Source organism: Orbicella franksi, chromosome 7 (genome assembly GCF_964199315.1).
Source record: "Orbicella franksi chromosome 7, jaOrbFran1.1, whole genome shotgun sequence".
Lineage (NCBI taxonomy): Eukaryota > Metazoa > Cnidaria > Anthozoa > Scleractinia > Merulinidae > Orbicella > Orbicella franksi.
The window spans coordinates 30,590,324-30,616,297 of record NC_138151.1 but is presented as its reverse complement, the minus strand read 5'-3'; the positions used below and the strand labels follow the sequence as shown (position 1 = coordinate 30,616,297).

Here is a 25,974-nt window from a genome sequence, read left to right as displayed (position 1 = left end):
GGGGGGGGGGGGGGGGAGAGGGGGGGAGGGGGGAGGAACAGGGGGTAAATCCTTCTTCTCCCTACTTTTTGAGCGAATTTTACCCTCCTCCCTACTTATTTCTTAAAATTATTTCCCTATCCAGTTCTCCCTACACCCAGCATTTCCTTTCCTCTCTCCTCCCTACTTTTTCCCCCTATTTCTGCATCTTCTTCTTCTTCTTTTTTTTTGGGAGGGGGGAGGGAAGGGGGGGGGAGTGGTATTTCTCCCTTCTCCCTATTCTGTTCCTCCCATATCTCTGCGCATGCTTAGAAGTTCGTGCCCGGCCTGTCGCCTTACCAGTGTTCGCAATTGTTGGTGTTGGCCAAAAGTATTGTGGTCGGCTTGGCACGAGAATGACAAAATATAGTATAATGCATTGAGTGCACACGTTTGCGCCGAATGTCATCTAAATTATATTTGTGTGACGTAGCTCTACAGCATGAACGATTAGCTGTTACAGAAAAGACGTTGACTAATAGGTCATATTGGAATTCTTTTTACCTCTGTTTCAAAACGAGTCTTGGTGCACAACCTTTCATGAGGAAATGAGTTTTCTTGCACGCTCATTGTCTTGCAAATCAAACTCAATTTCCATACGAAAGGTTGTGTACCAGGACTCGTTATGAAAAAGAGGTAAAAGCAACTCGTAAATGGCTTATTAATGAATTTAATTAAAATGAAATAAAGGTTCAATACAAATAATTTGCCATCTATTTTTTGCGATAGGACTCATAAGAAATGCCTGCCTACCTTTGCATTTCAGTTCCTGACTTGTTGAACACTGTCGAATCTCCAGTTTGCCTTCCCCACAATGTTGTCGACACTCTCGCATTTGCATCTCAACACCACATCTACCAGAACATTGCGTCCAGTTTGTCTGGTGTGGAGTTAGTGATTCAGTCACACCTGTAAGGAATATATATATATAAAGCTTAGCTGGTCTGGGTAATAACGTACATCGCTGGTTCTCTGCGCAGGGTCCTAAAGGTCGTCGTGAGATGGTCATCGAGGAGGTACGCGCCATCGACGAAGAAAGAAGATCGGCTACAGCAGCTGGGTTCGCTAAACAGTGTGCCTGGTCGTGCTGGGAAGAGGCAGAACAGAGAAAACTCAGCTGGCCAACCCTTGCCCAGATGGAACCACTGAGGATCAGCTTCCTACTGAGGTCTACGTACGACCTCCTTCCTACACCTACAAACCTCAAACAGTGGGGTATTATCGACGACGACATTTGCCGCGCGTGCAACCAAACGCATGCCACTCTAGAGCATGTGTTAACGGCTTACAATAAGTCACTTCAATAGTACACCTGGAGGCACAACAAAGTGTTGCGGGTTATAGCCGAAGCCACACAGGACCAATGCGCCAGTACTAATAAGGGACCAGTTAAGGAGGTAACAAATCAAGGAATCAAGTTCCACAGGGAAGGTGAGCAGCCCCAACCAGCCGCTGGGAAGAGAGCGAAACAGTCGAGGCTACTTAAGGGTGCCCAAGACTGGCAAATGCTGGCTGATCTATCTAATGCCCTGCATTTTCCATGTCACATTGCCATCACAACTGTGCGCCCAGACATCGTAATCTGGTCCGACTCCCGTAAATGCGTGCATCTGGTCGAACTAACTGTGCCTTGGGAAGGGAACTTCGACTTTGCTAACGAACGCAAGAGAACCCGTTACGAGCCTCTCCGTGCTAGCTGTGAAGATCGTGGCTGGGCCTGCAGCGTTATACCCGTCGAAGTCGGTTGCCGCGGCTTCATTGCAAGATCGACCAGGTCAGGGAGATTGAATGGAACAGAGCAAGAGAAGGATGACTTCTTGTATAAGCACTTTTGTGGGGACGGACAGAATGGCTTGAGGGATGTCAGGATTCAATTGATAGATCGCGTGAATGGACAGGAAGAACTGAGGGACAAAGAAGGCCAATGGGCCTATAAACTGAACACTTTGCGCCCTTATGGGCTTAATGACAATGATTTTTTCGTTGCTCAGAACAGGCGTTCAAGACGCACGTAACTTATCGTGTACTTGTGTTGGCGCGCGCGGTAGATTAGTTACGCGCGCGCGCGTTTGTCAAGGTTGTTACTTTTAAAAGTAGAATGACGCGTGCGGTTGTAACAGCTCATTCACCCTGAGGAAGACTGTTGTAGGCAGTCGAAATATAGGTGTGCAACTAAATTGTGCAGTTTGTCTTCATTTGTGATAGTATATATGAGTTCATGAAGATCGTTTATGTGTGGTCAATCGTCAGTACAATGTGGCGGCATATAAGAAAAACAAAGCTATTTTTATGGTTTATGTCAGTCGTTTCGAAAATTCTGGTGTCTTCAATCGTTACTACTGCTTACACAGGTCCAGTGTTATCAACGGCTTTACGTCACTGCAGACCCTCCAGATTTGAGGATATCATGAGTGCTTCCAAGCTAGAACTCGATCGGGCTAATTTTTTGTTTTTTTCCGTTTAATTTTACATGTTTAGAGAGGAAGCCAATCGGTCTTAGCTGGTCCTCTACCCTGGTCGAATTGCGGATCTAGATGTTGGTTTTGTGGAGGGAGGAAAACCGGAATACCTGAATAAAAGCCGTCGGAGCAAGGCGAGAACAAACAACAAACTCAACCCACATATGGCGCCGGGTCGGAACTGAACCTGGGCCACGTTGGTAGGAGGAAAGCGCTCTCACCACTGCGCCATCCCTCCTCCTTGTTCTTTACTCAATTGGGAAAAATCAAGGCTTTAATGGGAAAGGTTGTCTTCCCCGGTTGTGTCAGAGGTTTAAATCATGTTTAGCCTGAAGAAGAGGAATTAGTCTTAAATGGAATTTTCCAGATTAGTGCTGATCTGACGCTATATTTTACACTAAAACATAATAAAAATGTTTTTGCGCAAGTGAGCTTTACAACACGATTTTGAAGCTCATCTGCTGCCTTAAACATCTGCTTTCTGAGCAGCTTTTACTGATTTGCATAGCAATACGCCTTCAATCATGAAGGTTACCTTAGAGAACTCATAGTTAAATGCTACAAAATATAGGGAAGCATCAGGACACTTCTAAGAGGTTAAAGAAATCAGTTTTGTAATGTTCTTTCACTACACGAAATTTGATCGGTTCTGCACTTACCCGTTTGACGCAATAGGGCAAACCCAATAGTTGTAAAAAACGCTGCAAAACATATAATCCGGAATAGGAACCAAAGCATTTCTCTTCTTTTATCTTGTATTTTGTTGATTGTTATCTTTTGATGCTTAGATCGGTGTTTTTCTCTATCAGGCACTGGTGATTTTTAATCTGTCGTTTGATATACCTGATATCTAGTCTTTGCTAGTTTAATTTGGCTGTAGTGTTTGTCTCACTTTTATGCAAATCTTTTCATGTTTGGTATAGCGAATTAAAAGGCCACGGAAGCAGTTGGTTTTGTGTATTAAGTGCCCGAGGACAGTTATAGACAGTTTCTTTGCTTCAAATTCTTATTTTTGTGTTTTCCTGGGGAGAGAAAACAATTAAATACAACACCGTGTATATAGCCTGCTAACGTTTCCAATTTAACAGCTACAGCTACCTCAAATATGATTTTTAATAGTTATTCCATGACAGGACCGTTCATGTTTAAACTAAGAAAAATAAGGCGAGGCTTACTCAAATAGGAAATCGCTAAAGAATGTCAAAAAGCTTCCTAAAAACTTGCAAAAAACAACGTTGGTGATACATGCAATGGCCTATACTCTTTTTTTGATATTTCAAACTGCTGGGTTTCTTTAAAGTATTGGAACAATTAATGCACAAATTGAAAATAAAATTAGTTTGGCTTGTCATAAAAAAATGCTTCAGCTCATCCCACCACAACAATGTCTCCAATCGTTTCAAATGTAATTAAAGAATCGGTTCATGCTAAGCGTGCGTATATCGAGTTATGGATGCACTTGGGAAGTTTGGAGAGCACTAAAGAAGAGTAAGAGTTGCTTTAGGCGATAGTCGAGAGCAACTCTAGCTTCTTGAGTACTCTCCAAACTTCCCAAGTGCATCCATAACTCGATATACGCACAGCTAAAACGCATGAAGCAATTCTTTTATAACATGGCGACAACAACTTGGGCGCTAAAACATGTTTTATTTGTGATTGACTACAAAGTTCTCACAATGCACGGCCTAGTGAAGGAAGACAAAGGTCATTAGGATCCTAACACGCCGCAATAAGTTGAGCAACGGTCGAACGAAAACGCTTAACCTGGTTTCTAAAATTGTCAACGAAAAATTCGCCTCTTCGAATTAATTATAATGAAATTTAAAATGTAGGCAAACAAAGCAAAAGTACTCAATGTAAATGTAGACAAACAAAGTCAAAAATACTCAGGTTTAAGTAGACATCTTAGCTTGCCGAAAAGTGAAAAGTTTGAAGTAGAGTTTGAATTGTTCAGAATAATCTTTACTTTGCCGAAACTTAAGCAAAAGTTGCACTAAACTCGACGGAAATTTTGCTTGTAAATTGAAACTGCACACGTCACGTTATATACGCACGGCCGTGCGTACATAGAGAGTTTCGTTCATGATGGCTCAAGCGCGCGCTATGTTATAAACTCTTTTCGTGTATATTTCCTTTCGCGCACAGGCTGACGGCCAAAACTTATGTTTTTAATCTTTTCAACCAGAGAACGTTTTTACTTCTTTTAAATATGTATTATCCTGGTTACAGCTCTATTTTTTAGGCTTCTCTTATCTGCGCCAAATTATGTTCATTATTGTCATCCTTCATTCTTATTTACCAAAGCTATTTTTGGAACACGTGCAGATGTCACTCCCCGCTGATTCAATCTAATTCGATCAGCTGTTATATTACTTTGCTTTGCCATCATCTGTTGTTTTTGTATACCATGGTTATTTGTTCTTTTGAAATTGTACGCTATGCATATCAGCTTTTGAGCCTAATTAACAACACTTCTTTAGCCTATAAACAAGCATTTCCGGCCAGGTTTACCGATTTTATCGATTTTTGAGCCAAGTTATCATTCTCGTTTGTGGACATCAGGGAAATACTGCTGTGCGTACTGTAAATCCTTCCAGTTAGATTGTTAGCGGAACTTCGGTGCTCATTCAGCCTTGGTTTACAGCATACATCATTAAGGTATCTGCTGAGCAGTATCACGTGACCATATTGCGGGCTCAAGTTTAGAGCCCATCGAGGTCACGAGTTTTTTAAGTTGACCGCTGATCAAGTACTGGGTTTCGATTGGATCGTGGGCTCAAGCGAGGTTAAGCCGGTTAACGTTAACCCAAGGTTAAAAGTTAACTGAAGTATAACTTTTTCTTTTATAAAAATGTTTTTCAATGCTTATATTTTGTGTAGTTTGAAGATATTCAAATTTAAAAGAGAAGACCAAACAATACAAACAGAAAACCTCACTGCAAAGTTACAAAACTCAAATCAAATTTCTTGCTTAACCTGGGTTAGATTAATCGGACTTTTGAACAACCCGGCCCAGGAGCTCCGCTTTAAGGCTTAGCTAAATCTACATATTGTAGCTCTAATACTCTACCAGCGATGCGATTATACGATTCATCATCCACGGCCAAAGTAGCCTTTACAGTGATCATGTTATCATGGCTACAAAGAGTATTTAACAAATAAAGAAGCCTCGACTGTGCTCTGTTCTGTTGTAAAGCACGCAGGAAGCGGTAGAGCACGAAAGAAGTGTAAGGGAAAACACGAGACGAAGTCGAGTGTTTTTCCCCACTTCTTGAGTGCTCTACCGCTTCCTAAGTGCTTTACAACAGAACAGAGCACACTCGAGGCTTCTTTATTTGTTTTATGATAAAGAATCTAATAATTTCCCCACGCATTTGGCTGAATTTTCAAACCAAACTTTATTTTCCAAACGAACAAAAGTGGCGTCACCCGTGCACTGTTCTCTGATAAAGCACGCTAAAATAAGCCAATCACAATCCTTGTTAGAATTGTTCAAATAATTTGATTGGCTAACGAAGCGACAGCTGTCAATCACTAACTGGACTTCGGCTAAGCTTTCAGTTTCGAGTAGTTTGAGCGGCTTTTGAGAGAAGAACGATGCCTTCAAAGTTCGCTTTGAAGTTAATTTTTAAATACGGATCTAAAGGCAGGTGAAGGTTTATAGTCTAGAGGAATCCGGCCGTATCGTGGCCCATGGAAACGTGCACTTTTCCAGTGGAAATTACGAAACGCGAAGCTCAAAGCTTGTGGATGAAAATGCGAAATGCCGAGTTGAATTTGAAAGGAGCTACAGTTATTTACGGCTTGTAGCCGCATGCAGCAAGATTGCCCGAACTAGCGTAAAAGTTAGAAAGACTAAACGGCTCCCACTGGTTCTACTCCGAGCACAGAAGAGAATATCAGAGCAAGCTTTGCACTGAGCACTAGTCGGTTCACTTCGCTGAGATGACCGGAGAACGAGCGTTACTACACTGCATGTAAGTGTTGTTTGAGCAATTGAGCATTTTTACAAAAATAAAGCTTCTCATCATAAACACAGACACTTCAATTGTTGTTTTCTATCATTGTTTTACTTCTTAAGTATAATTTTTGCCTTCGTAATATAATGTCTTTTATCGAAGCACTGTTTAGGTTGAGAATTTGTTTATTTCGTTTCGTGTTTTGTCGGCGGGAATCTAGCAAAACTTGTTATTTTAGTACAGTTTTAACAATGGTCTCTGTGAGCCATATTTACTACAGACAACTAGCTCGTTTCCATTGCGTTTGTCTGAATAACAGGGGATGTTTAATTTGGCGCAAATTTGTCAAAATTCCGATGCAAAAATTTGAAAGCCAACTTACCGTCATCAACCCGTGCTCTGTTCTCTGATAAAGCACGCACTTTCAGCCAATCAGAGTGCGCGTTATATGGAAACTTTATTATAATTCCTTTTAAACAAAGCCGGGTAAGGCACTAGCCATTAGTATGCCATCGTGGTAACCGTTAAGTTTAAAACACAAATCGACAAAACTGCGAGAAAAAAAAAGAAGGGTCTGTCTCGAATCTCATCTCATCCCTCATCGTGCCCGCAGGACACCTAAGGCCATTCTGTCTCGAATACACAACACAAACATTAGATTTAAGATGGAGTCCAATTCAGTAACCGTTATGCAATTATGCCTCACTCAATAATCGTGTAACGTTTCAATTCTAATCATTTTTCTTGTCAATATAACTAGAAAAAGGCAGGCGATGAGGATAAAAAGTAATACTGAAGTAGTGGGAAATACTGAAGTAGTCTTGATGAAGCATGAAATTCTCATAGCTGAAGCTAGAACAAACTTATGACAGTCATCGGGAGGAATTTAAAGACAAATCAAGTTTGGGTGTAACGAGATAAAATTTAAGCATTTTCAGTCCAGGAGTCGTTCGAGAGAAGTGGGATCATTTCAATTTCGCTTAAATGCAGGAGACATGAAACCAGTCTACACGTACTACTGCGCGAAATCTAGATGCCAACACGTCACAAATGACAATCCACTGCAAAGAAACAAAAGCTGTTAACCTATTTAGGCAAAATCCAGTTCACTATCACAAATTTTCTTCGTAGAACTGAAAACATGATGAAGTTTCAGGTGTGCGAACAAAGTGCAGAGAAATCATGAACAAAACAGTAACGGAGGGATTATCAAAAGTCCTCCAACTCATATATAATTCATCAATTTTAAGCAAAGGAAATCATGACTGTGACAGTGTTTGGATATCTGATCTTAATTATCATAGATTTTTGCCATCCTATTTCTTCCTTTTTTCTCGTTAGTCCTAGTTTCGATTGAGAAGATATATTAAACACGAAAGACTGTGTTTGACCACATTTCCAAACACCTCGAAGTTTGTCAAAAATACTCTGCTATGCTTCGAATTTTCAACTCTTTTCTCGGTTTTTGGAAATGTGGTCAAACACAGCCTTTCGTGTTTGATATATTACATCAAGGATTGCGTCGATTTTCAGCGATAATCATAGCTCTTCACTTTCTTGAACAGCAGGAGAAACTTATGGAATATTCAACTAACATTGCATGTTGAGTTTTTTTCTTCTGTCTAGCTAGAAAGGCTGGTGTGAAAATGTGAAATTATGGTGTTCTCACATACTCCCTGAGCTTCTCCGAATATACATTAAATTACGAAGACACACTTACGACAGTTTCCACGCGACATCGAAGCTTGTTATGATTGGTATTTCCGTTTGTTTCCAGAATCTGAAATATATCCCAAGTGCCGCATTTTAATTCAGTGCTGTAACAGCTGAGAAGCAGTTTATCACAAAAACACGTGGTTCCTTTGGCTTACTTGGATATATCTTTCTCTAGCTAATTTAAGAAAATTCCCAGCTTTTTCGAGAAAGAATCGGAATATTGTGAGAGAAGCGAAATGCTAACTTTTTTGTTTCTGTTTTATCACACAGAAGAATAATTTAGGACCCCGGCAAAGTCCTTTTAACGACATGCTGCTCGGAACCAACACTAAACTAAAAAAAAACTAATTTAAAGGGCTAACTGTGTCGTGTCACATATTTGCTTTTCAATTTGAGAGATAGGCGGTCAAACGCAAACACATCACGGACAACTTCATTGAAGTTTGCTTTAGTTTAATCTATTTTATGTCAATTCGCTTTGTTTTATTCTTTACGGGAAAGGACATGAGAAATCCGCCTTCTCGCAGGCTATTTTATCAACAACCCAAAAACATTGTATGGAGAATGACTTAGCATGGAAGATTTAGTGTACTACACCCGCACAAAAATAACTTCCTATTGAAAGCTTCCATTTTCTTGAAAACCGACTTTCAGCTAAAATAAAGTAAAGAGATTCAAAACGATTTGTGTTATCAGCTGCAACCCAAATGACTTCCCCTGTATTTGAAATGGTAATGTTTAGACGCTAAAAGTTTGAGATCTCTTTAATTATGTAAATATCACAACGGGGGCGAGGAACTTTGCTTTTCAGCTTCTAGAGTACTTGAACCCAAGGTGTGAAAAGAAGTGCAGAATTTTTTGTGGCCACAAACAGGTTTTCCTGTCAGGAAACATTTGATCGAACGAATCATGGCTGACTTCGATGTGTGTGAAGATTGTGCGCCGGCGAATTGCACTCATGGCTTTAGCAACATGTCTACGGTTTTCTTTATTTTTCTTTGCTCGATCTGTGGCTTTTTGGCGACCGGAGGAAATTTGGCTCTTCTGATCGCTTTTTCTCACAGTGAAACGATTCGCAAACGGGTAAATATCTATTTTATTCTGTCGTTAACAGTCGCCGACATGGTTATAGGATTAACAATGACTCCATTGTATATCTGTTACGCGACAATTCATGACCCATATGCATTATGGCTCGTCAAGCTGGAAGGTTTTCTTTGGATCGTTACAGTCACTGCCACCACTCACAGTTTAAGCGCTGTGAGTCTAGACCGACTGATTTCAGTCTTATATCCTTTGCGCTATCACCAGATTATGACCAAGAAGCGGTGCCGTGTTGTTGTTCTACTAATTTGGTTGGGATCTGTCATTTTTGGATTACCAAGACTGATTCTTAACGACTTCGTGAAACTAGAAAAACTGTGGATCGCTTGTTCTGTTGCCACAGTTGGGATCCCCTTACTTGTCATGTCTTTAAGCTACGGTAGAATTTTCGCCATAGTCAGGAAACAAAGTGGCAAATGGAAGAACCCCAACGCCTCAAGAGACACCTTGGGGAACAAAAAGGCTGCCGTGACAATTGGCATTATAGTTTGCCTTTTCGTTGTAACATTTATTCCAAGTGCGGTGGTATATTTCATGCTTTTATTTGAGGATAACCTTTGCAAAGAATATCAACTTAATGATGTATGGCTATGGGCAGCTCTTGTGTCTTTCTGCCATTCTTCGTTCAATCCATGGGTATACGGGTTCCGCTATCGGGAATTAAGAAAAGATTTTATGGCCCTTTTTTGGAAAAACTGTAATATGATACCCGGACAACATCAACAAACAGGTTAAACTAATAATTCAGGTACTGCCGTGAGTTTTTTACATTATCAACAACAAAATTCCATATGTGCTCTCATTATGAGAGATTCCCGATTAAAAAAAAAGTGGTAAGATGATCTATTTAAAACTTGAGAACTTTGTCGATCTTAACGCCGTTAAAAAAAAGAGATGTTTAAGCTGAAACGTAAACTTGTAGCGTAAAATTGATTACTTTTAGTGGGATCTTCCTAGTGATAGAGCTCTTGAGAAGATTGCTGTCATCGATTAAAAGATGTCATGGCCTGAACGGTTATGTTATCACCGGCAACTAAAATGAAGATGGCATCAATGCCAGGCCGACGAAATCTCAGGCACGTTAAATAAATGAGTCTTTCAAAGACTCCTCACATGAAAATCAAACTAAACTTAACTATAAGCTTCATATAAAAGATTATGGCCCAGTGTCTTTCGGTGATATCAAGGTGTATCTTAGGGGCCCATCTGCACTAGGCGAGTTTTTATTATTATCATTATTATTTTGCAAAAATATCTGTCAATATAATTTCACGTTTCAAGAAAGAACGGTAATTTTCAGTCCTACCAAATTCGTTTACCCCTCCCAAACTTCAAAAGCTTAAGCGCCGTCGTTCTGCTCCTAAGCAGGCAGTTTTTTAACTAAGTGTGGTAGATCGATCAAAAAACTTCAAGTAAAACATCGATTAAGGTGCTTCACAGGGAACAGCAGGTTTTTAATTTCGTATGTGATTGACATTTTGCGGTAAGTAAACAGGTTGTCGATTTTTACGGTTCGCTTTGACCAAAATTAAATTCTTGTGCAAGCAAGATTTAGCGTAATTTTTAGTACAGCCTAACACATTTTGCCAGCTTAATGTGGATGGGCCCTTACGTTAATTGTGTAGCGGACCGAGCTACTGTATATAGGTGCATTAGGCAGATCGACATTGTGTAAAACCATATGTCCGCTCTAAAATAAATAATATTGATTTTGCAGTGAGAAATCAAAAGATGTATTTACACCATTATCATACAGTATTGTGAATGATATCTTCCCTGTAATAAATTTCGTATCAACTCGATCGGGCTCCTCGATGAAAAATGTGTTTTAAGGTTCATCATTTCATGAATCTCCTCTACGTATGATCCTTGTTCTTGATTAACAAACAAAAACTGTCAGGAAGATTTCTCAGCTTTAGTAAATGGAATTTTTATTTTGATGCGCGCCAAGTTAAAACAATCAACAGTTAGTTTTCGATTTGGGCATGATACGTTTAAAAACAGTCGGTCCATATTATCAAGGGCCCGTTGTTACATGTTGCATTAGTCACAGCCGTTTTTTACCATTAGCCTAAAAAATTCGGGAAATTTCGGTCAGAATTTAAACCGCAAGATGGTCAATTTTTGGTCGATCGACCGGAGAATTTCCGAAATAAACGGAACATCTTGAAAGGTAGTCCAAAATTTCCAACCGAAATATCCGAATGGAAAATGTGTTTACCATTTGCAATTCTTGACTAGTTCTAACCTCAGTCTAAGAATTATTATCAGGCTGAAATTGTACCAGGCTCTCTCTCATATTCATAATAGTGAAAACCAGAAATTTAAAGAAAAACGTTATATGTTCAACGCATATTTTTTAAGACATTAATAGTATGATAATTTTGTATTTTTTAATATATAGTTTTTAAATCTTTTTTTTAACATGTATGTCAAACACTTTTATCATGAGCCCCTGGCTCGGGAGACTTGGGCAACCACTCCCCGTGTTCTTGACGTAAAATAAATTACCTTACCTTACCTTATATGTCAAATCGATCGTTTGTTGCTTTCATTTGAAAGCACGTTTTACTACTTTTACGGATAACCATTCATCATCTTCCTCTGGGGGGAACAAAACACAAATTAGATTAAAGCCCAGAGGCAAATCGATCTTTTTAATGCAAGCAACCTGGTCGCTGATTGTTAATGAGTCTTGCACGCCGGCACTCGTATTAGGAATAGAAAAGGACGCAATATGACGAGAACATTTCCTGCCCAAAAATTGAATACAATGACCACAGCCAATATTTGAATGCGGACTACTTGACAGAGAGACTGTTCTAACTCATCGCATAAGCCAGCTCGTTTCTAAAGAGAAGAGGAAGACACGGCCAAAGTATAACTTACATTTTGTGTCTGCCTTGAATTGCCCCCCTAGGCTAATTGATTGTGGTTTAAGTGATTCTACTAACGGAGGCAGAAAATATTAAAGGGCCCTAGTCAGCCACACCTTTGTTTTTGTTTACATGAGAGAGTTTGACTGTTATATTTTATTGGGAACATGTCGAAACTAAGAACATCTCAGATTTTGTCAGGGCCGCTTGCGGCCTGCAGTACAAGATGGATCATCTTTTCATTTCTACTATTGATTTACTATATATGTATATATTTAACTTATGAGACCCATAAAGCTGATAAACCATACGAACGTAAAGGAGACGAACATAACAATGTGTACGTAACCACTTACACATTGTTATATGAGGCGACGATTCTGAAGTATAATCCTTGTGAAACTACTAAGGATAATTAAACATACTTTCAGGAGCACAACTTACAGTAAGGCAATATGATTTTCCTTCACCATGCAATATCAATAATTTCGATGACATCAAAAATGGCTGCGGTTGACCAGCACGGTCTTTGAAAATTAGAAAATGAAGAGAAAATGTTGGCAATCGCTCATCTGTGTGGGAAAATAACCGAAAAAAAATGTCAAAAACTGCTGTCTACACTAGTTAAAAACATAATGAAACAATCGAAACACATTCCGCCTAGGAGCTAGGTAAGCTTGATCAAAATACGAACGTGTATGAAATTGAAAAACATAAATAAATAATAAAATAAATTGCATTGCCACAAAAAACAATACAATTAAATATCTATAGTATAAGATATGCCTAATCATATATTTATATGTGTGCTCTTAGCGCCCAAAATTCAGTTATGTACACAAAAGAAATCTGAATAAAATAAATTAGAAATTCAGTAGAGATCTGAATAATACTTCGGTGTATAGTTCTAAACGTAAACAGAAACATGTTTATTATAACTCTTTATTTAGGTCTGTTAGCTTAGAGTTCAAACGGCTAAGAAAACATAGAGACAAGAAATCAAATTCAGACGCTTTGTACAGAGGTATAGTCTAAAACATGATCTTTAAAAGGAGTGACACCAGTACGTGTGGCAGAGCTGAGCGTCTGTATTACAGGTGTCAGGTTTATACAGTGCTGGTTAAGTTGGTTTCTCTGAGAGCAAGAGAACTGCCTGTATTATGGAATTGTCTGTATTACTACGCAAGTGTCCGTGAGGAAAGGTTCAACTTTATCACAGTTGCATCTGAAGAGAAAACGAACACTAAGCATTGCCTTTAAGAAAAATCTGTTTTAAGGCATGTCTTAATTCTCTATACCTGAGTCCATAAACCCAAGGGTTAAATGCAGAATGGGTAAACGATACAAGGGCAACCCACAACCACACATCATTTAGTATGAGTTCCTTACAGAGATCATTTTCGAATAAAAGCATAAAGTATACAACAACGCTTGGGAGAAAGGTTGCAATAAACAAGCTGACTATAATCCCGATGGTCACAGCAGCCTTTTTGTTGCCGACGCTTGTTCTTGATAAATGTGAATCGGTAACTGCACGACTCTGTTTCCGAACAACTGAGAAAATTTTGCCATAACAGCAAGACATGATCGTGAGAGGAATTGCCACCGTGGCAACAGAACAGGTGATCCATAGTTTTTCTAGCTTTACAAAGTCATCAAGAACGAGCCTGGGCGAGCCAAAGATAACGGATCCAAACCAAATAAAAACGATAACAGCACGGCATCGTTTCTCCGTCATGACTCCGTGGTAACGCAGGGGGTACACGACCGCTACAAACCTATCAAAACTCACGGCGCTTAAGCTGTAAGTTGTCGCTGTTACTGTCACAATCCAGAGGTATCCTTCCAGCTTGATGAGCCACAATGTGTCATAAGCTACTGCGTAACAGATGTACAATGGCGTCATTGTCAACCCGATCATGAAGTCGGCAAAAGCGAGCGAAGCAATGAAATAAGCATTAACCCTCGTGCTCAACGCTGAGGTACGGTAAAAGGCTATCAGAAGCGCAAAGTTTCCCCCAATTGCAAAAATGCCTGATATGAGACATATCGAAGTGAAAATAACCTGTGATGTTTGACTTAATCCAACCGGACAATCTTGCAGCTCGCACTCCAGACAATTGTCTAAGCTGGAATCGTTTTCTTGAAGTGTTGTATTCATTGTTTCACTTTTTTAACGTGAAAAGACGATGATGCGACGTCCAAAGCGACGTTTTGCGTCTCAGCTGAGGCCAACAGTATCAGAAAACGAAGTGGCAATTGATGGGTGAACTTTCCTGGCAATTGGTCATTTGGCACAGCAGAAAAGTGTTATTTGTTCCCTTTAATGGAAAGCAAGCTGTTAAATGATGTATTTGTGATAGTTGACGTTTATAAATAATTCAATAACCTCAAGCCAAATGATCTTGTGCATTTCCCTGACATTGAATTAATATTGTGCAACTTACTCTGGTTTTCCTCACAATTCTCTTTTGATCCTTAACGTTCGAGATATCAGTTAAAACATAATGCCACGATAATATTTGAAATTATATTTCACCCTAAATAATTATCGAGATAGTGATATTGGTTATCTATTGCCTTTTAATGTTTTGCCCTACTTACGCAGCAGGTGAAAGTATTAAGGTGGAAAAAAGCGATTACAATCAATATTTTATCATATAACTTTAAAAATAACCTTAATGAAAAGCTGACATGTATTACTGACCAACTGTTAGACTCGGCAAGCCGTCCGTTACAACTCGTACTAAGACACGCTCACATTCTATTATGATAAAAAAATGTTTGTTCCGGAGGGACGTTTACAAAGATAGTTTACTATAAAATTTTGTAAGCTTTTTTAAGGGATACGAGACGAAGTCAGTCAAGCTCCAAAACTGGTCAACAAACAATACTTCCAAACTCTATTTCAGAACCAGATTATTATCAAAAAAGGTATTGATCATGATTTATTGAACATTTTTGGTTGGAGGTCTATTTTTATTTACTTACTTTTAGCGAAATAAAAACAATATTTCCAGTTATGAATTTTGAGATAGCTTACTTTGCTTCTAAGCCACTTATCAATAATTCTAGCATTTTCATATTTTCTAGAAAAGCAAAACCGGGAAAAAAAGGTAGTGAAGGGTAATTAACGAAACTTGACTAATTAACAGTTGGGGCGAAGCGGTTAATTAACCCCAGCTCTTAAGATAAGTAAATTTCCTGGGCTAAATTTGGGCAAGCAAACTGTGTTCGAATTATTTTTCACTGGCGTTTACTGAAAGCATCTTCCTAACTAGAAGGCGGGGAATTGTATTCAAAGAAATTAGTACCCAATTCATAATATTTTCTCGCGGCGCTTACAAAAAGCAAATACAGTTGAATCCCGCTATTTCGAATCGCAGGGAATCGAAAAATAATTCGAAATAGCGGGAGTTGGAAGTAGCCGATAGTAAGTGACTGAAGAACAAATCTAAGGAAAATGGTTTTGAGTTCGATGTAACGTGGATTTCGAAATACGAGTTCGAATTACGTACCGGGGTCCGTACCATTGAGAAGGAAGGACGCTGGGTCGATGCAAAGCACTTGCTGGTTGACATGTTTTGCCACCGAATAAACATAATCTATTGGCAAACTATTTTTGTATTTGACTATTTGATTTGCCAAACAAATCGCAAATTCAAAAAGTGAGTATTTAATTTGCATGGGGTGTTTCAAGAGGCAGCTGGAAACATTTCTGATCCATCAAAAAGAATTTCATTTAATTAAAATCTCGTCATAAGTTAGCTTATAAAAACAGTAATTTCATATTAAAAGGCAACGAAAATTAAACCAGAAATTACTGGCACGTATTATTGACAAGTGGTCACCCATTTAGATGTGATGATGAGGATAAGTTAAAATGAAAAATCAATACTTGACGATTTGTTTGCATTTTTTCGTCAAATAAGAAAATGGGAAAAACTAAGCCAAATGGAAAAGGGGCATTATTAGCAAATAAACAAACTGAGCAGGGACGAAAAATCAATCAAACCACAGTTTATCTTCACTTTTGGTGGCTGGTAAGTGCAGCCATTTTCATTTAGATTTTATACAACGAACTGTGAGCACAACAGAAGGTTCTGTCTCTCGCAGCATGCAGTCATTGATCGTCACTACCGAACCCCGAAAAGAAAACTTGACACAAATCACAGAAAATCGCTTGTAATCTTTTCTGTTATCTGGTGCTTTTTAGCTAAAGTGCGCCATATCGATCGGAAACTGTAATCGACCTGAGGAAGCGAGATGACATTTTCATTTCCGAAAAATACAAACGAAAGGAAGTATTCTTTTCCTAAATGGACTATTCTTCATAAACACGTGTGAATTCCCAAGGTAAAGCTGTCACTCGTGCAAACTTCAAGTACATATGCTTCATTATTGACCCAGTATATTAGTCCATAACATTTATTGATTAGAATCTCGTGTGACTCATTGAAGAACTTATCCTAAAAGGAAAAAAAAAAACAAAAACAAAAACAAAAAAACAAAAACAGAAAAAAGCAACAAGAAGAAGTAGACAGTTTCCATGATAAAAACAGTTACATATCTTGGAAAATACACAAAACTGTATATGTGGCATAAAATAACCGAAGAAATCCAGTCTATTACTTGGAAAATAACAACAGCAGCGCTTCTTGTTATTGCTGAATCATGCCTAAGGCCCCGTTCACATTACGCCGGAGAAATTTGAAAACGCAGCTTTATTTCTACGGTTAGGCCTACCCTCCACACTAACCGTCACGAAAACGGGGCTTTTCGAAAACGCTCTTCAAACAGGAGAAATTTGAAAACGCCGGCTTTGCGTTTTCGTGTTGAAGGAAAACATTTTGAAAACGGAGCTTTCCGAAAACGATGAACTCACGATAATCATGTGATTCCCCTGCACGAGATCCCGGGGTACTCCCCCACAGTACCTATTTTACCCGCCCAACGGGGTCGTGATTTTGGGACTCCTGATCTAGAGCGGGGTATCCATTTTCGAGACTTTTCCTTGAACGGGGTTTAATATTCCTAACGCCCTTGGTCACGATATAAAGAGAACCGTGTTTGTGTACGCGCGGCGCATCTTGATAAAATTAGCCTGTCTTTTCAGTTTTGCTGTTCGTAGTGTGTCGCAATTTTCCTCAGTCACGACCAACCCTTACATGTTTAGAGCGCTTTTCGTTTAAGTGTCTTAAGACCAAAACAAAAGTTACCATTCTTATGCGGACATTCCAATAATGTTGCACTTTAACACACTAGGTTGCTTCAACCTAGCTTAGAATTACTTCAGCCAGAAAAACGTTCATTCTGTGACACGTTTTAATTTCATTTCCTATTTTGCACGGTCATTTTAGCGATATCTAAACAACTTGGGTTCATCAACTTCCTTGTCTAACTAGAACATGTTTACATTTTATCTGATTGGTTGCGGTTAGCTATTAAATAGTTCTATCCTTCTATCCTAAAAACAGTAACAAACACGTACACGCCCACGCACACACAAAAAATTTAGTCATTCTCCATCAATCGACTTTTCTCGATATATCATAATCTCTTGGCTTTGGCTGTACCCATTCGAGCCATTTCCAGTAACTGATGACGATGTAAACCACATCGAAACATGTCTTACCAGATAAAGCTGCCCTTGTTGGCCTTAAACTGGCGATTTACAACCACAGCTTTCCCGTAGTCAATTTAGATGTGCAGGCATTAGTAGGCAAATTGTTCACACTCAACACGGAAGAAAGGACTTTTAAGATTGGCACGACTATGAGCACGAGATTGATGACGAGTATGATTTTCGAATTTCAAACCAGTGACGTTTCCAGAGCCCTCGTCACGGTCTTATGTTCGTTTTGGGTAGAGAGGGTAGCTTATGGAATGAGATGGGTGTGTCACGTACTCCTACACAAATCTTAAATCTCCCAATGCTGGACTACAAATCTCACTACAAACCAGTACCAAAAAACACACAATTGTATTAAAAAAGTCCCCACAAAAATCTAGTATTGCTAGGCCAGTAGACTTTCCTTGATATATTGCAGCGCATCGTTATAGCCATTCCCATAAAGTTGAGTCAATAGTCGTTTTCTTGGTGGATACAAGATGTTTCTTGCCCTTCGCATGTTTTCTCTGTTGACGTACACATGCATGTTCCTCCAGTTCATTTCCGAAAAGACGCGGGATTCATCCCGCGGGCAGATCTCGCTATTCCCGCTGAACGGCGACACTCTTATCGTAAATCCCGTGGGGGGAAGTGGCTGGTTGTCAGTGAAACCACCATCGTACCATGCCTGGGTTAAAAAAAAAATAATAATAAAAATAAAAAATTAAACAAAAAAGGCTTCAAAGAGCGATAGAATTCGAAGGTGCAATGTACTGAAACGTCAGAGTAAAAAGACATCTACCTCGGCACAAGTAATTCTCTCCTACTTCGATACAGCTCTAAAGAGGTCCGCGGTGAAGTGCTAGAGTGGTTTTGAATTTGGTGCAGTCAAGGCAACCCTAGCTTCCCCCGTGCTCTCAAAACTCCCGAATACCGTAAACTACCGCTTATATATAAACCCTAGGCATACACGTATACAATTTCGTAAGGGCTAAAATTGCAACGCAATCGCCAACGGCCTAATGTCACGTATTAATCGTATTCAACGTCTGGACCGCCTGTGGCAAGACTAAGGCCCATTTAGCGTCATGATTTAACGGCAAAAAACGGCTTTCTTGTGAAAATTTGGTAGTCAAAGGGTTAAGTATTAAAGTCGCATAACGGTCAGTTTCCTTCCTCAAGTGTTCTATAGCTTGGGAAATGAACTATCCAGAAAAATGAGAAAACTTTGCCTATGAACGACCCCTGGCCACTGCACAGGGTCTGCACACTAATGGCTGGTAGTATACGATAGCTCAGCCAATCAGATTGCATCATTTGCATAAGTATACTGGTAAACAATTAAGGTTGGTTATTTGCATAAGTATACTGGTAAACAACTAAGGTTGGTTGGGTTTTTCCGCGTTCGATCAGCCAAATCCGGTTTTAAGTTGGTTGGTCGGACTGCCGGCATCAAAGTCGGCTGAAACAAAAAGTTTCCGCTTACAATCGTTTTCGATTGAATTAGTCGATCAATGTTCACTAGCAGTCATTTCAGCCACAACCAATCAGTAGTCCCGATAGAACTCGGCGTTCCACTAAGAAAATTGAACTGAATTTACCAAAACTTGTTTCAGTCGCAACAGTTGGAGCTGCGTATTGTTCTCTTGTAATCAAAACAAAACAAAGACACAAGGATATGATTATTAGTATTCATGTTAACAATCTCAGATTAGCTACTCATATAAAAAATTAAAAATGTATTCAAGGTTATCTTGGAATGAGAAACAATTATTTTTGCCAATTGATTTTATTAATAATGCAATGTAGTAACAGCCTCAGCAATACATATTTTCTTTGACACAAAAATTTTCACCCTCAAACTAAATTCAATGACTAAATAGTAAAAAGACACGTCTACATGTATACATGACCCTGTTTTGCTCTACATAATATCAAATTCCCCATTCATTATATCAATCTATTTATTTTTAGTATAAATCTACTAGCGTTCTATTACAAATGCTGTTCTCTGATTGGCTACACTACTCACTATCTATACTGTGATAGATAGTGAGTAGCGTGGCAGTGTGCGCTTGTTAACAGAATGACGGCCGCTTATTTGCGTTTTCGAGGTGTCTGTGAAGAGTGTTTAGATATTCTAAAGTTTTGAACGACTAGTAGATTTATACTAAAGCAATGAGATTATTCGCTCTCGATTTCTATGCGAGAAAGCTGACTCGGGCTGCGCCCAAGTCCACCATCACGCGATAGAAATGTCGAGCTCATAATCTAATTGCTTAGTACACAGTGGAGCCCCGTTAATACGATCACCAACGGGCCAAGGGTAAAAGTTCATGGCTGGTCTAAATTGAGTGACTTCTAAACAGATATTTCACAATTGCACTTCTAAACAGCTTTTCTTTGATAAGCATTGGAATGTAGATATGTATCTTTAAAGCAATGAAACTTCAATCAGCACATACACTATTAACAACGGAACGATGAATATAACTGGTTTGAGTGGCCGCATAAAGGGGGTAAAATAATAAAGGCTTATACAGGTTGGGGTTTCAGAAAGCGGCCGTTGGCCGTGTTAACGAGGTGGCTGCATTAACGGGGTGTTCTTATAGTAAATGCATGGGTGTTTCGCCACGACAAAAAGGGGTGGCCGTAATAATGAGGTGTCCGCATTAACGAAGTGACCGTAAGTCGGAGTCCCACTGTATATAATATTTTTGCTCATTTGCGCATCAGTCATTACATCAGCAGCATATTTAAGCTGGAATAACTAAAACATGAATCGACCCGTGTGACCATATAGAACACAGGTTGGGTTCAAGGACAACTGGACACAGGTTTTAGAAAAAGTCGAGAAACAGAGTTGGGGTTCAGTCCTCCGAATCCTCGGAAACACACAGCTTGAAGAAACAGGGCTTAGCTGAGCCTTTGGGCGACTGGAAAAACTTACTTTTTCATATAAGCGTAAATGCCGGGAACCCAGGATTTCATGGTTAGGAACCTTTGGGCTCTTCATACTTTTTCTTAGACCACAGCCTTGAGAAACTAGAATCAATGGGCAACACCTTTTTAAAACTTTTGCTGAGCCAACTTGGTCTGTTTTATTTAAGTACCTCTCAATCCCTTTTCTATATCTTCCCTGGATTTACAAAGGTGAAAGACTAAAATACAAAGGGTACTGGAACAAAACAAAAATTGCTAACTAAGGCAGACACTATAGGTTTCAAATAGTACATATAAAAAGGCCATTTCATAATAAATTCTAATCTTGATTTTCCATGGGCAAAGCAGATGGTCGAGGGGCTACAGGATAGCTGCACAGGTTCTCCTCTTGAAGAAACCGTAGAGTGTCATTATAACCTAACTGAACTAAACTCTCTATCCCTTCCTTTTTGGGAGGTATAAATATTTGCAGTTCCCTTTGCAGATTTTCCCTGTTTACGTAGACATTCATATTACGGAATGTGACATTGGTAAAGCCCTGCGACTCGTCCTGTGGGCAGATATCATTGCCATTACCACTGAATGGAGAAATGCGTATAGTTCGGCCAAACGGAAGCCTTGGCAAATTATCACTTAGTCCACCATCAACCCATTTCTGTCAAAAAATAAAAGAGATGTTCAACAGCCCCGATTGTGAGGACAAACCAAAAGGTGAGGGTGGTTACTAATCAATCAATGCTCTGCCAAGTAAAAAGCAGTGAAATACAGTCATGCCCTTAGTAGTTTCATAATACCTTTTTGACCAGATGATTTAGTTTTTTTTTTTACAACTAATACACATAATATTAATGAAACAATTATTAACCAAGCATGCAAGCTGTACCAGGATGTTATCGGTCCAAGGTCTTGACAATACAGACAGGGTAGAGTGAGGTCTGGGTGAGAAAGCCTAAGTGCTGATAATAATATTATTATAATTCTCCCTGTGAGTCTCAGTATGGTCCCACACCACCACAGTTAATAAGGGATTTATTTCATGACAGAACATTTTTAGAACAAATCAGGGGATCAAAGACTGGAAACAAAAAGTAAACTTCAAGCAGGCAATTCTGACTGGTGTACTCAAAAATAGAACGACGACAAGAGAGTAAGAATTGAAGAAAAAGAAAAAGTTCGAATCTTCTATACAAAAACATTTACTTTGTTTTGAAAAGTAATCAATAACACTTAATAATAAGCCTTTAGGAGTGGTTAGCAGCATCATTTGGGACAGTACAGCTGACCAAATATTTGTACTCTTAAAAGTGACAATATTGGACAGGCAATAGAGCAATCTGATTGGCTGAGCTGATTTTTAGCTATTGACCCATTGAACTACAAGTTACTTCAATCTAAAAGTCAAGCAATGAATAAATACCATGCCTGGTCGACTACATTTATAGGAAATCATGTTTAACTTGGTGCATTGCTCATAATATAAATAGAGGGTAATTAAAAATTCATCAAAGTTGATAGATTGAACAGATGATTAATTTTGTAACTTTATTTACCTGGCCTTTGAATTGAGGAAATGTCAGTCCAGCATAAAAAGGAATGTAGCAACTTGCCAGTAAAACCTTGTAGTAGCAGAAAGGTGAAACAAATATATAGAGTCAGATTTAATAACAATCACTCAATTTTTAAACAACAGTTGGTAGAAAACTAAAATATTGTAGTAATAACACCCTCTAAAGCATACCGTGTAACACAAACTCAGTACACATGCAAATCAATCACAGTTAAACAATCACCCCGTCAATCAAAGTCTCAAATTAAACACTACTTGCAAAGTAAAAAAATGATCTTTGCAGACCTCTGTGTTTACAACTTTTACTAACAAATGCCACAAGGCAAATTATGATTCAAGAAATTAAAAAAAAAACAAAAAAATTTAAACTTTGACTTTAAATTTTGCTCAATAAATCATTTTCATCATCAGGGCTGAGTGATCAATTTAGTTCAGTTAATTAATTTAACTCATCTTCTCATAATAATAATAATAATAATAATAATAATAATAATAATAACAACAACAACAACAACAATAATTAACACTTAAATATAGTGCAATTTTCCACATGACGAACATGATCAAATATGCTTAATAGGTTAACCTGCTGATTTCAAAGGCATCAACTAACAATTTTAAAGGGTCCCATCCATAAACATAGTACAGAGCAGGAGCATGGAGCTGACTGTACTTTTGAGGGAGGTTTTTTTTTTTTTTTTTTTTTAAATTTAATTTTATTTGTTATCTGCATGTGCTTACAGGTACAGTATTTACATTGTTACAAGTGCTAATTACTGTGTATAGGTAATATAAGTGTGATTACAAGTACAGTATTGACATTGTTACAAGTGCTAATTATAATATATAAGTGATGTAGGTGTGTTTACAAGTACAGTATTTACATTGTTACAAGAGCAGTATTTACATTATTACAAGTGCTGATTATAATATATAAGTAATATAATATGATATATGATATGATATGATATGATATGATATGATATATGATATGATATGATATGATATGATATGATATGATATGATATGATATGATATGATATGATATGATATGATATGATATGATATGATATGATATGATATAATATAATATAAATGTGTTTACAAGTACAGTATTTACATTGTTACTAGTGCCAATTATAATATTTAAGTGAAATAGGTGTGTATACAAGTGCATGTCACTTATAATGCTTAGGAGGAGGGGTGTATTTTCCTATTGAATTATTAAGAAAGATGTTCTATTCTGTATTTGGTTAACACTTTATCAACGAAAGTGGAGAGGTGAATAGCTTTGTTTTGCATCGTACAAGTATAGATGTAGAATCTCATAAACAAGATCGTATAATTAAATTTCTTTAATAATGTTTTATCGTATGGGCCGGGCATGATGCCAAATAGTTTTTCTTCTATTGTTGGACTAAAATTCAAATTATTGACAGCATTAAACCAGTCGATGACGTTTTTAACAAAGCTCTTAACAAATTCGCAATCATTAAATGTGTGATCAATTGAATCATGTTCAGCGCAATAGAAGCATTCATCATTAGTTTTGATTCCGTATCTAAAAAGTTCCTTTTTTGTTACAACAATTCTATGAATAAGTTTGAATTGAAATTCTTTTAATTTAGTTTCCTTACAAATGTTTTCAGCAAGGAAAATATTTTTTTCCATGTCTCCCCGTCCAACTGCATGGTTTGATTCCATTTTGTTGGGCCAGTTTGACACCTCGTGTGAATTTTTTTGTTAATTAAACAATAGAAGTCCCTAGTTTTGGCTTTGACTAAGTTAATTTCTGTCAAGTCGTCTAGTTGGAAAAGGGAGTTGTTCTCGATGTATGGTTCGCTTTCTGGTGGTAATGTGTTTTTCGCTTTTGTGGCTAGATGCTTTGGTATCGCACTTACAACTTGATAAAATTGGAGAAAGTTTGATTTGCAAGCGAATTTGTTTTTAAATTCTTGATAAGACATAAACTGGCCATTGCTGTTCAACAGGTCTTGTATAAAAAGAATGTTGTTGTTAAGCCATTCACTGATGAAAATGGGCTTCCCTCCAATGTTTGAGGGAGGTTATTTGTATTACAATGGTGAACATCAAGGAGACTATAACAATTTTGGAGTAATAAAAGGCTATGTTTGATTATACATGTACCTGGATCAACTCTTCCTTTGAATCAAACTCTGATATAATCACATTCTTCCTGTCTTTTAAACTTGTTACAGAGACAAATAGCCTTCCTGAACAAACTCTGTGTGAGTTAGATGGCAGATGAAGCTCAAGTCCTCTTCTTAGATTCCCTACTAAGTCAAACTGTGGATTAAAAGGTCCCAGAGGGTGTCTGCGAGCATCATGAGTAAGGTCAATCACATAGTCGGAACACTTGTTCAGTGGGGCTGATGTTGCCAATACTGCGGCAACCAGAGATCCTGCAGAAGCCCCTGCGAAAGCTGTCACATTCTTCAGAAATTGCGGTGCATGTGATGACAGGCAGGCTGCAACTCCAAGATGGTAAACTCCAAGAAAACCACAGCCTGCAAATGATAGGTTCATGAAATCTGCATGGGGAAAGACGAATATTAAAATTGAGCAGAGATGTGTGTCGTAAATGAATTCAATGAACTGTGTGGGTATAGTGTGAAGATGTAAACAGCCATGACGACAACTTTTAGAGTGGATAGTTAACAAACTCATATTTAGTAAAATACAGAGAACTCAGGCAGCCAGCAATGAAATAAAGATCACAGGATAAGTTTAGCAGGCTTACATGTATTGGTCATTCTCTCCCCTAGAAAAGAAATGATCAGTGGAACAGAGGATTGCCTCCAGTCAAGTTAGAAGCATGTAAATAATTTTTACGGACTGATTGCTCTAACAATTTATCAAATTATAAACTGAATAATAAGAAATGAGTAAACTTATACACTGAGTACTGTAATATCAATCCAACTCTGTTCACGTCACATCCTTATCTCTGACCCCAGATAAACAGACAAACAAACAAACAAACAAAGAACCTCCTATCTCCTCCTTAAATCAGCTGACGAGCGATTGCTTCAAAACGATCACGAGGTAATACGGAGCAAGTAAAAAAAATTCCAAGAGAAATCGTTGCATCTTACGACACAGTTAATTTTTGTTAAAGTAGAAAGGCTAGCGTTACTAAAGTAAAGATCCAAGTTACCTTTTCTCTTCTGCAAAAAGAACTCCTAAACTGGAGACAGCACTAAGCGATCATGAAAACATCGACTTAGCGACCACGCTTAAAGAGTTTATGAAATGTAACCACGCTTGTACGAAAAACTGGAATCGGTGGACTTGGCAAAAGAAAATTGGATTTAACCCGGTCATCGAATTTGTTTTCGTTTTCTTCTATTTAGTTTCTCTCCTTTGCTTCTTTTCTTTCCTTTTCTCTCGTTCTCTTAATTTTTTTTTTGTTTTTTGTGTTGGAAATCATATAATGAGATAAATGACTGCAAACAATATTGAGACTCCATTAAAGGAGGGGTTTCATTAACTTTCCACTAGATGATCAAACCAGGCAGACCAAATCATCCTCACAGCCGGTCAATTTGCCCGGTGCTCGGCCCTTGTTGAAACCCCTGTGAAACTGGGGGGGGGGGGGGGGGGAGGGGGTATACCATATCCCGTTAATTTCTGGTCTTAATATTCCATATCCCGTAAATTTAGATCTTTTGTGCATTTTAAATTTATTTGTTCAAGAAAA

The 25,974-nt window shown here is 38.4% G+C and overlaps 3 protein-coding genes across 5 annotated transcripts; 1 reads left to right on the top strand and 2 right to left on the bottom strand.

Moving 5' to 3' along the window:
* The first annotated feature begins 8,936 nt into the window (after positions 1–8,936).
* LOC145493236 (beta-2 adrenergic receptor-like) lies at positions 8,937–10,984 on the top strand. The gene has a single exon (XM_081472655.1). The coding sequence runs from the start codon at positions 9,062–9,064 to the stop codon at positions 9,989–9,991; it is 930 nt and encodes a 309-aa protein (XP_081328781.1). The 5' UTR covers positions 8,937–9,061; the 3' UTR covers positions 9,992–10,984.
* A 2,046-nt stretch (positions 10,985–13,030) lies between these two features.
* Positions 13,031–14,364, bottom strand: LOC145492153 (adenosine receptor A2b-like). The gene has a single exon (XM_081471492.1). The coding sequence runs from the start codon at positions 14,291–14,293 to the stop codon at positions 13,376–13,378; it is 918 nt and encodes a 305-aa protein (XP_081327618.1). The 5' UTR covers positions 14,294–14,364; the 3' UTR covers positions 13,031–13,375.
* Positions 14,365–15,550: 1,186 nt separating this feature from the next.
* LOC145492152 (patatin-like phospholipase domain-containing protein 4) lies at positions 15,551–25,484 on the bottom strand. Of its 3 annotated transcripts, XM_081471490.1 has the most exons (4): positions 25,432–25,484; positions 24,402–24,805; positions 22,237–22,302; positions 20,810–21,341 (listed from the first exon to the last, which is right to left on the bottom strand). In XM_081471490.1, exons 2-4 carry the CDS (start codon positions 24,798–24,800, stop codon positions 21,006–21,008), a joined length of 801 nt encoding a protein of 266 aa, XP_081327616.1. In that variant the 5' UTR covers positions 24,801–24,805; positions 25,432–25,484; the 3' UTR covers positions 20,810–21,005. The 3 variants fall into 3 exon arrangements, with proteins under 3 accessions (XP_081327615.1, XP_081327616.1, XP_081327614.1); XM_081471489.1 differs by lacking the exons at positions 20,810–21,341; positions 25,432–25,484 and adding an exon at positions 15,551–18,431 and having other exon boundaries at positions 24,402–25,422; XM_081471488.1 differs by lacking the exon at positions 25,432–25,484 and having other exon boundaries at positions 24,402–25,422.
* Between the last annotated feature and the right edge of the window lie 490 nt (positions 25,485–25,974).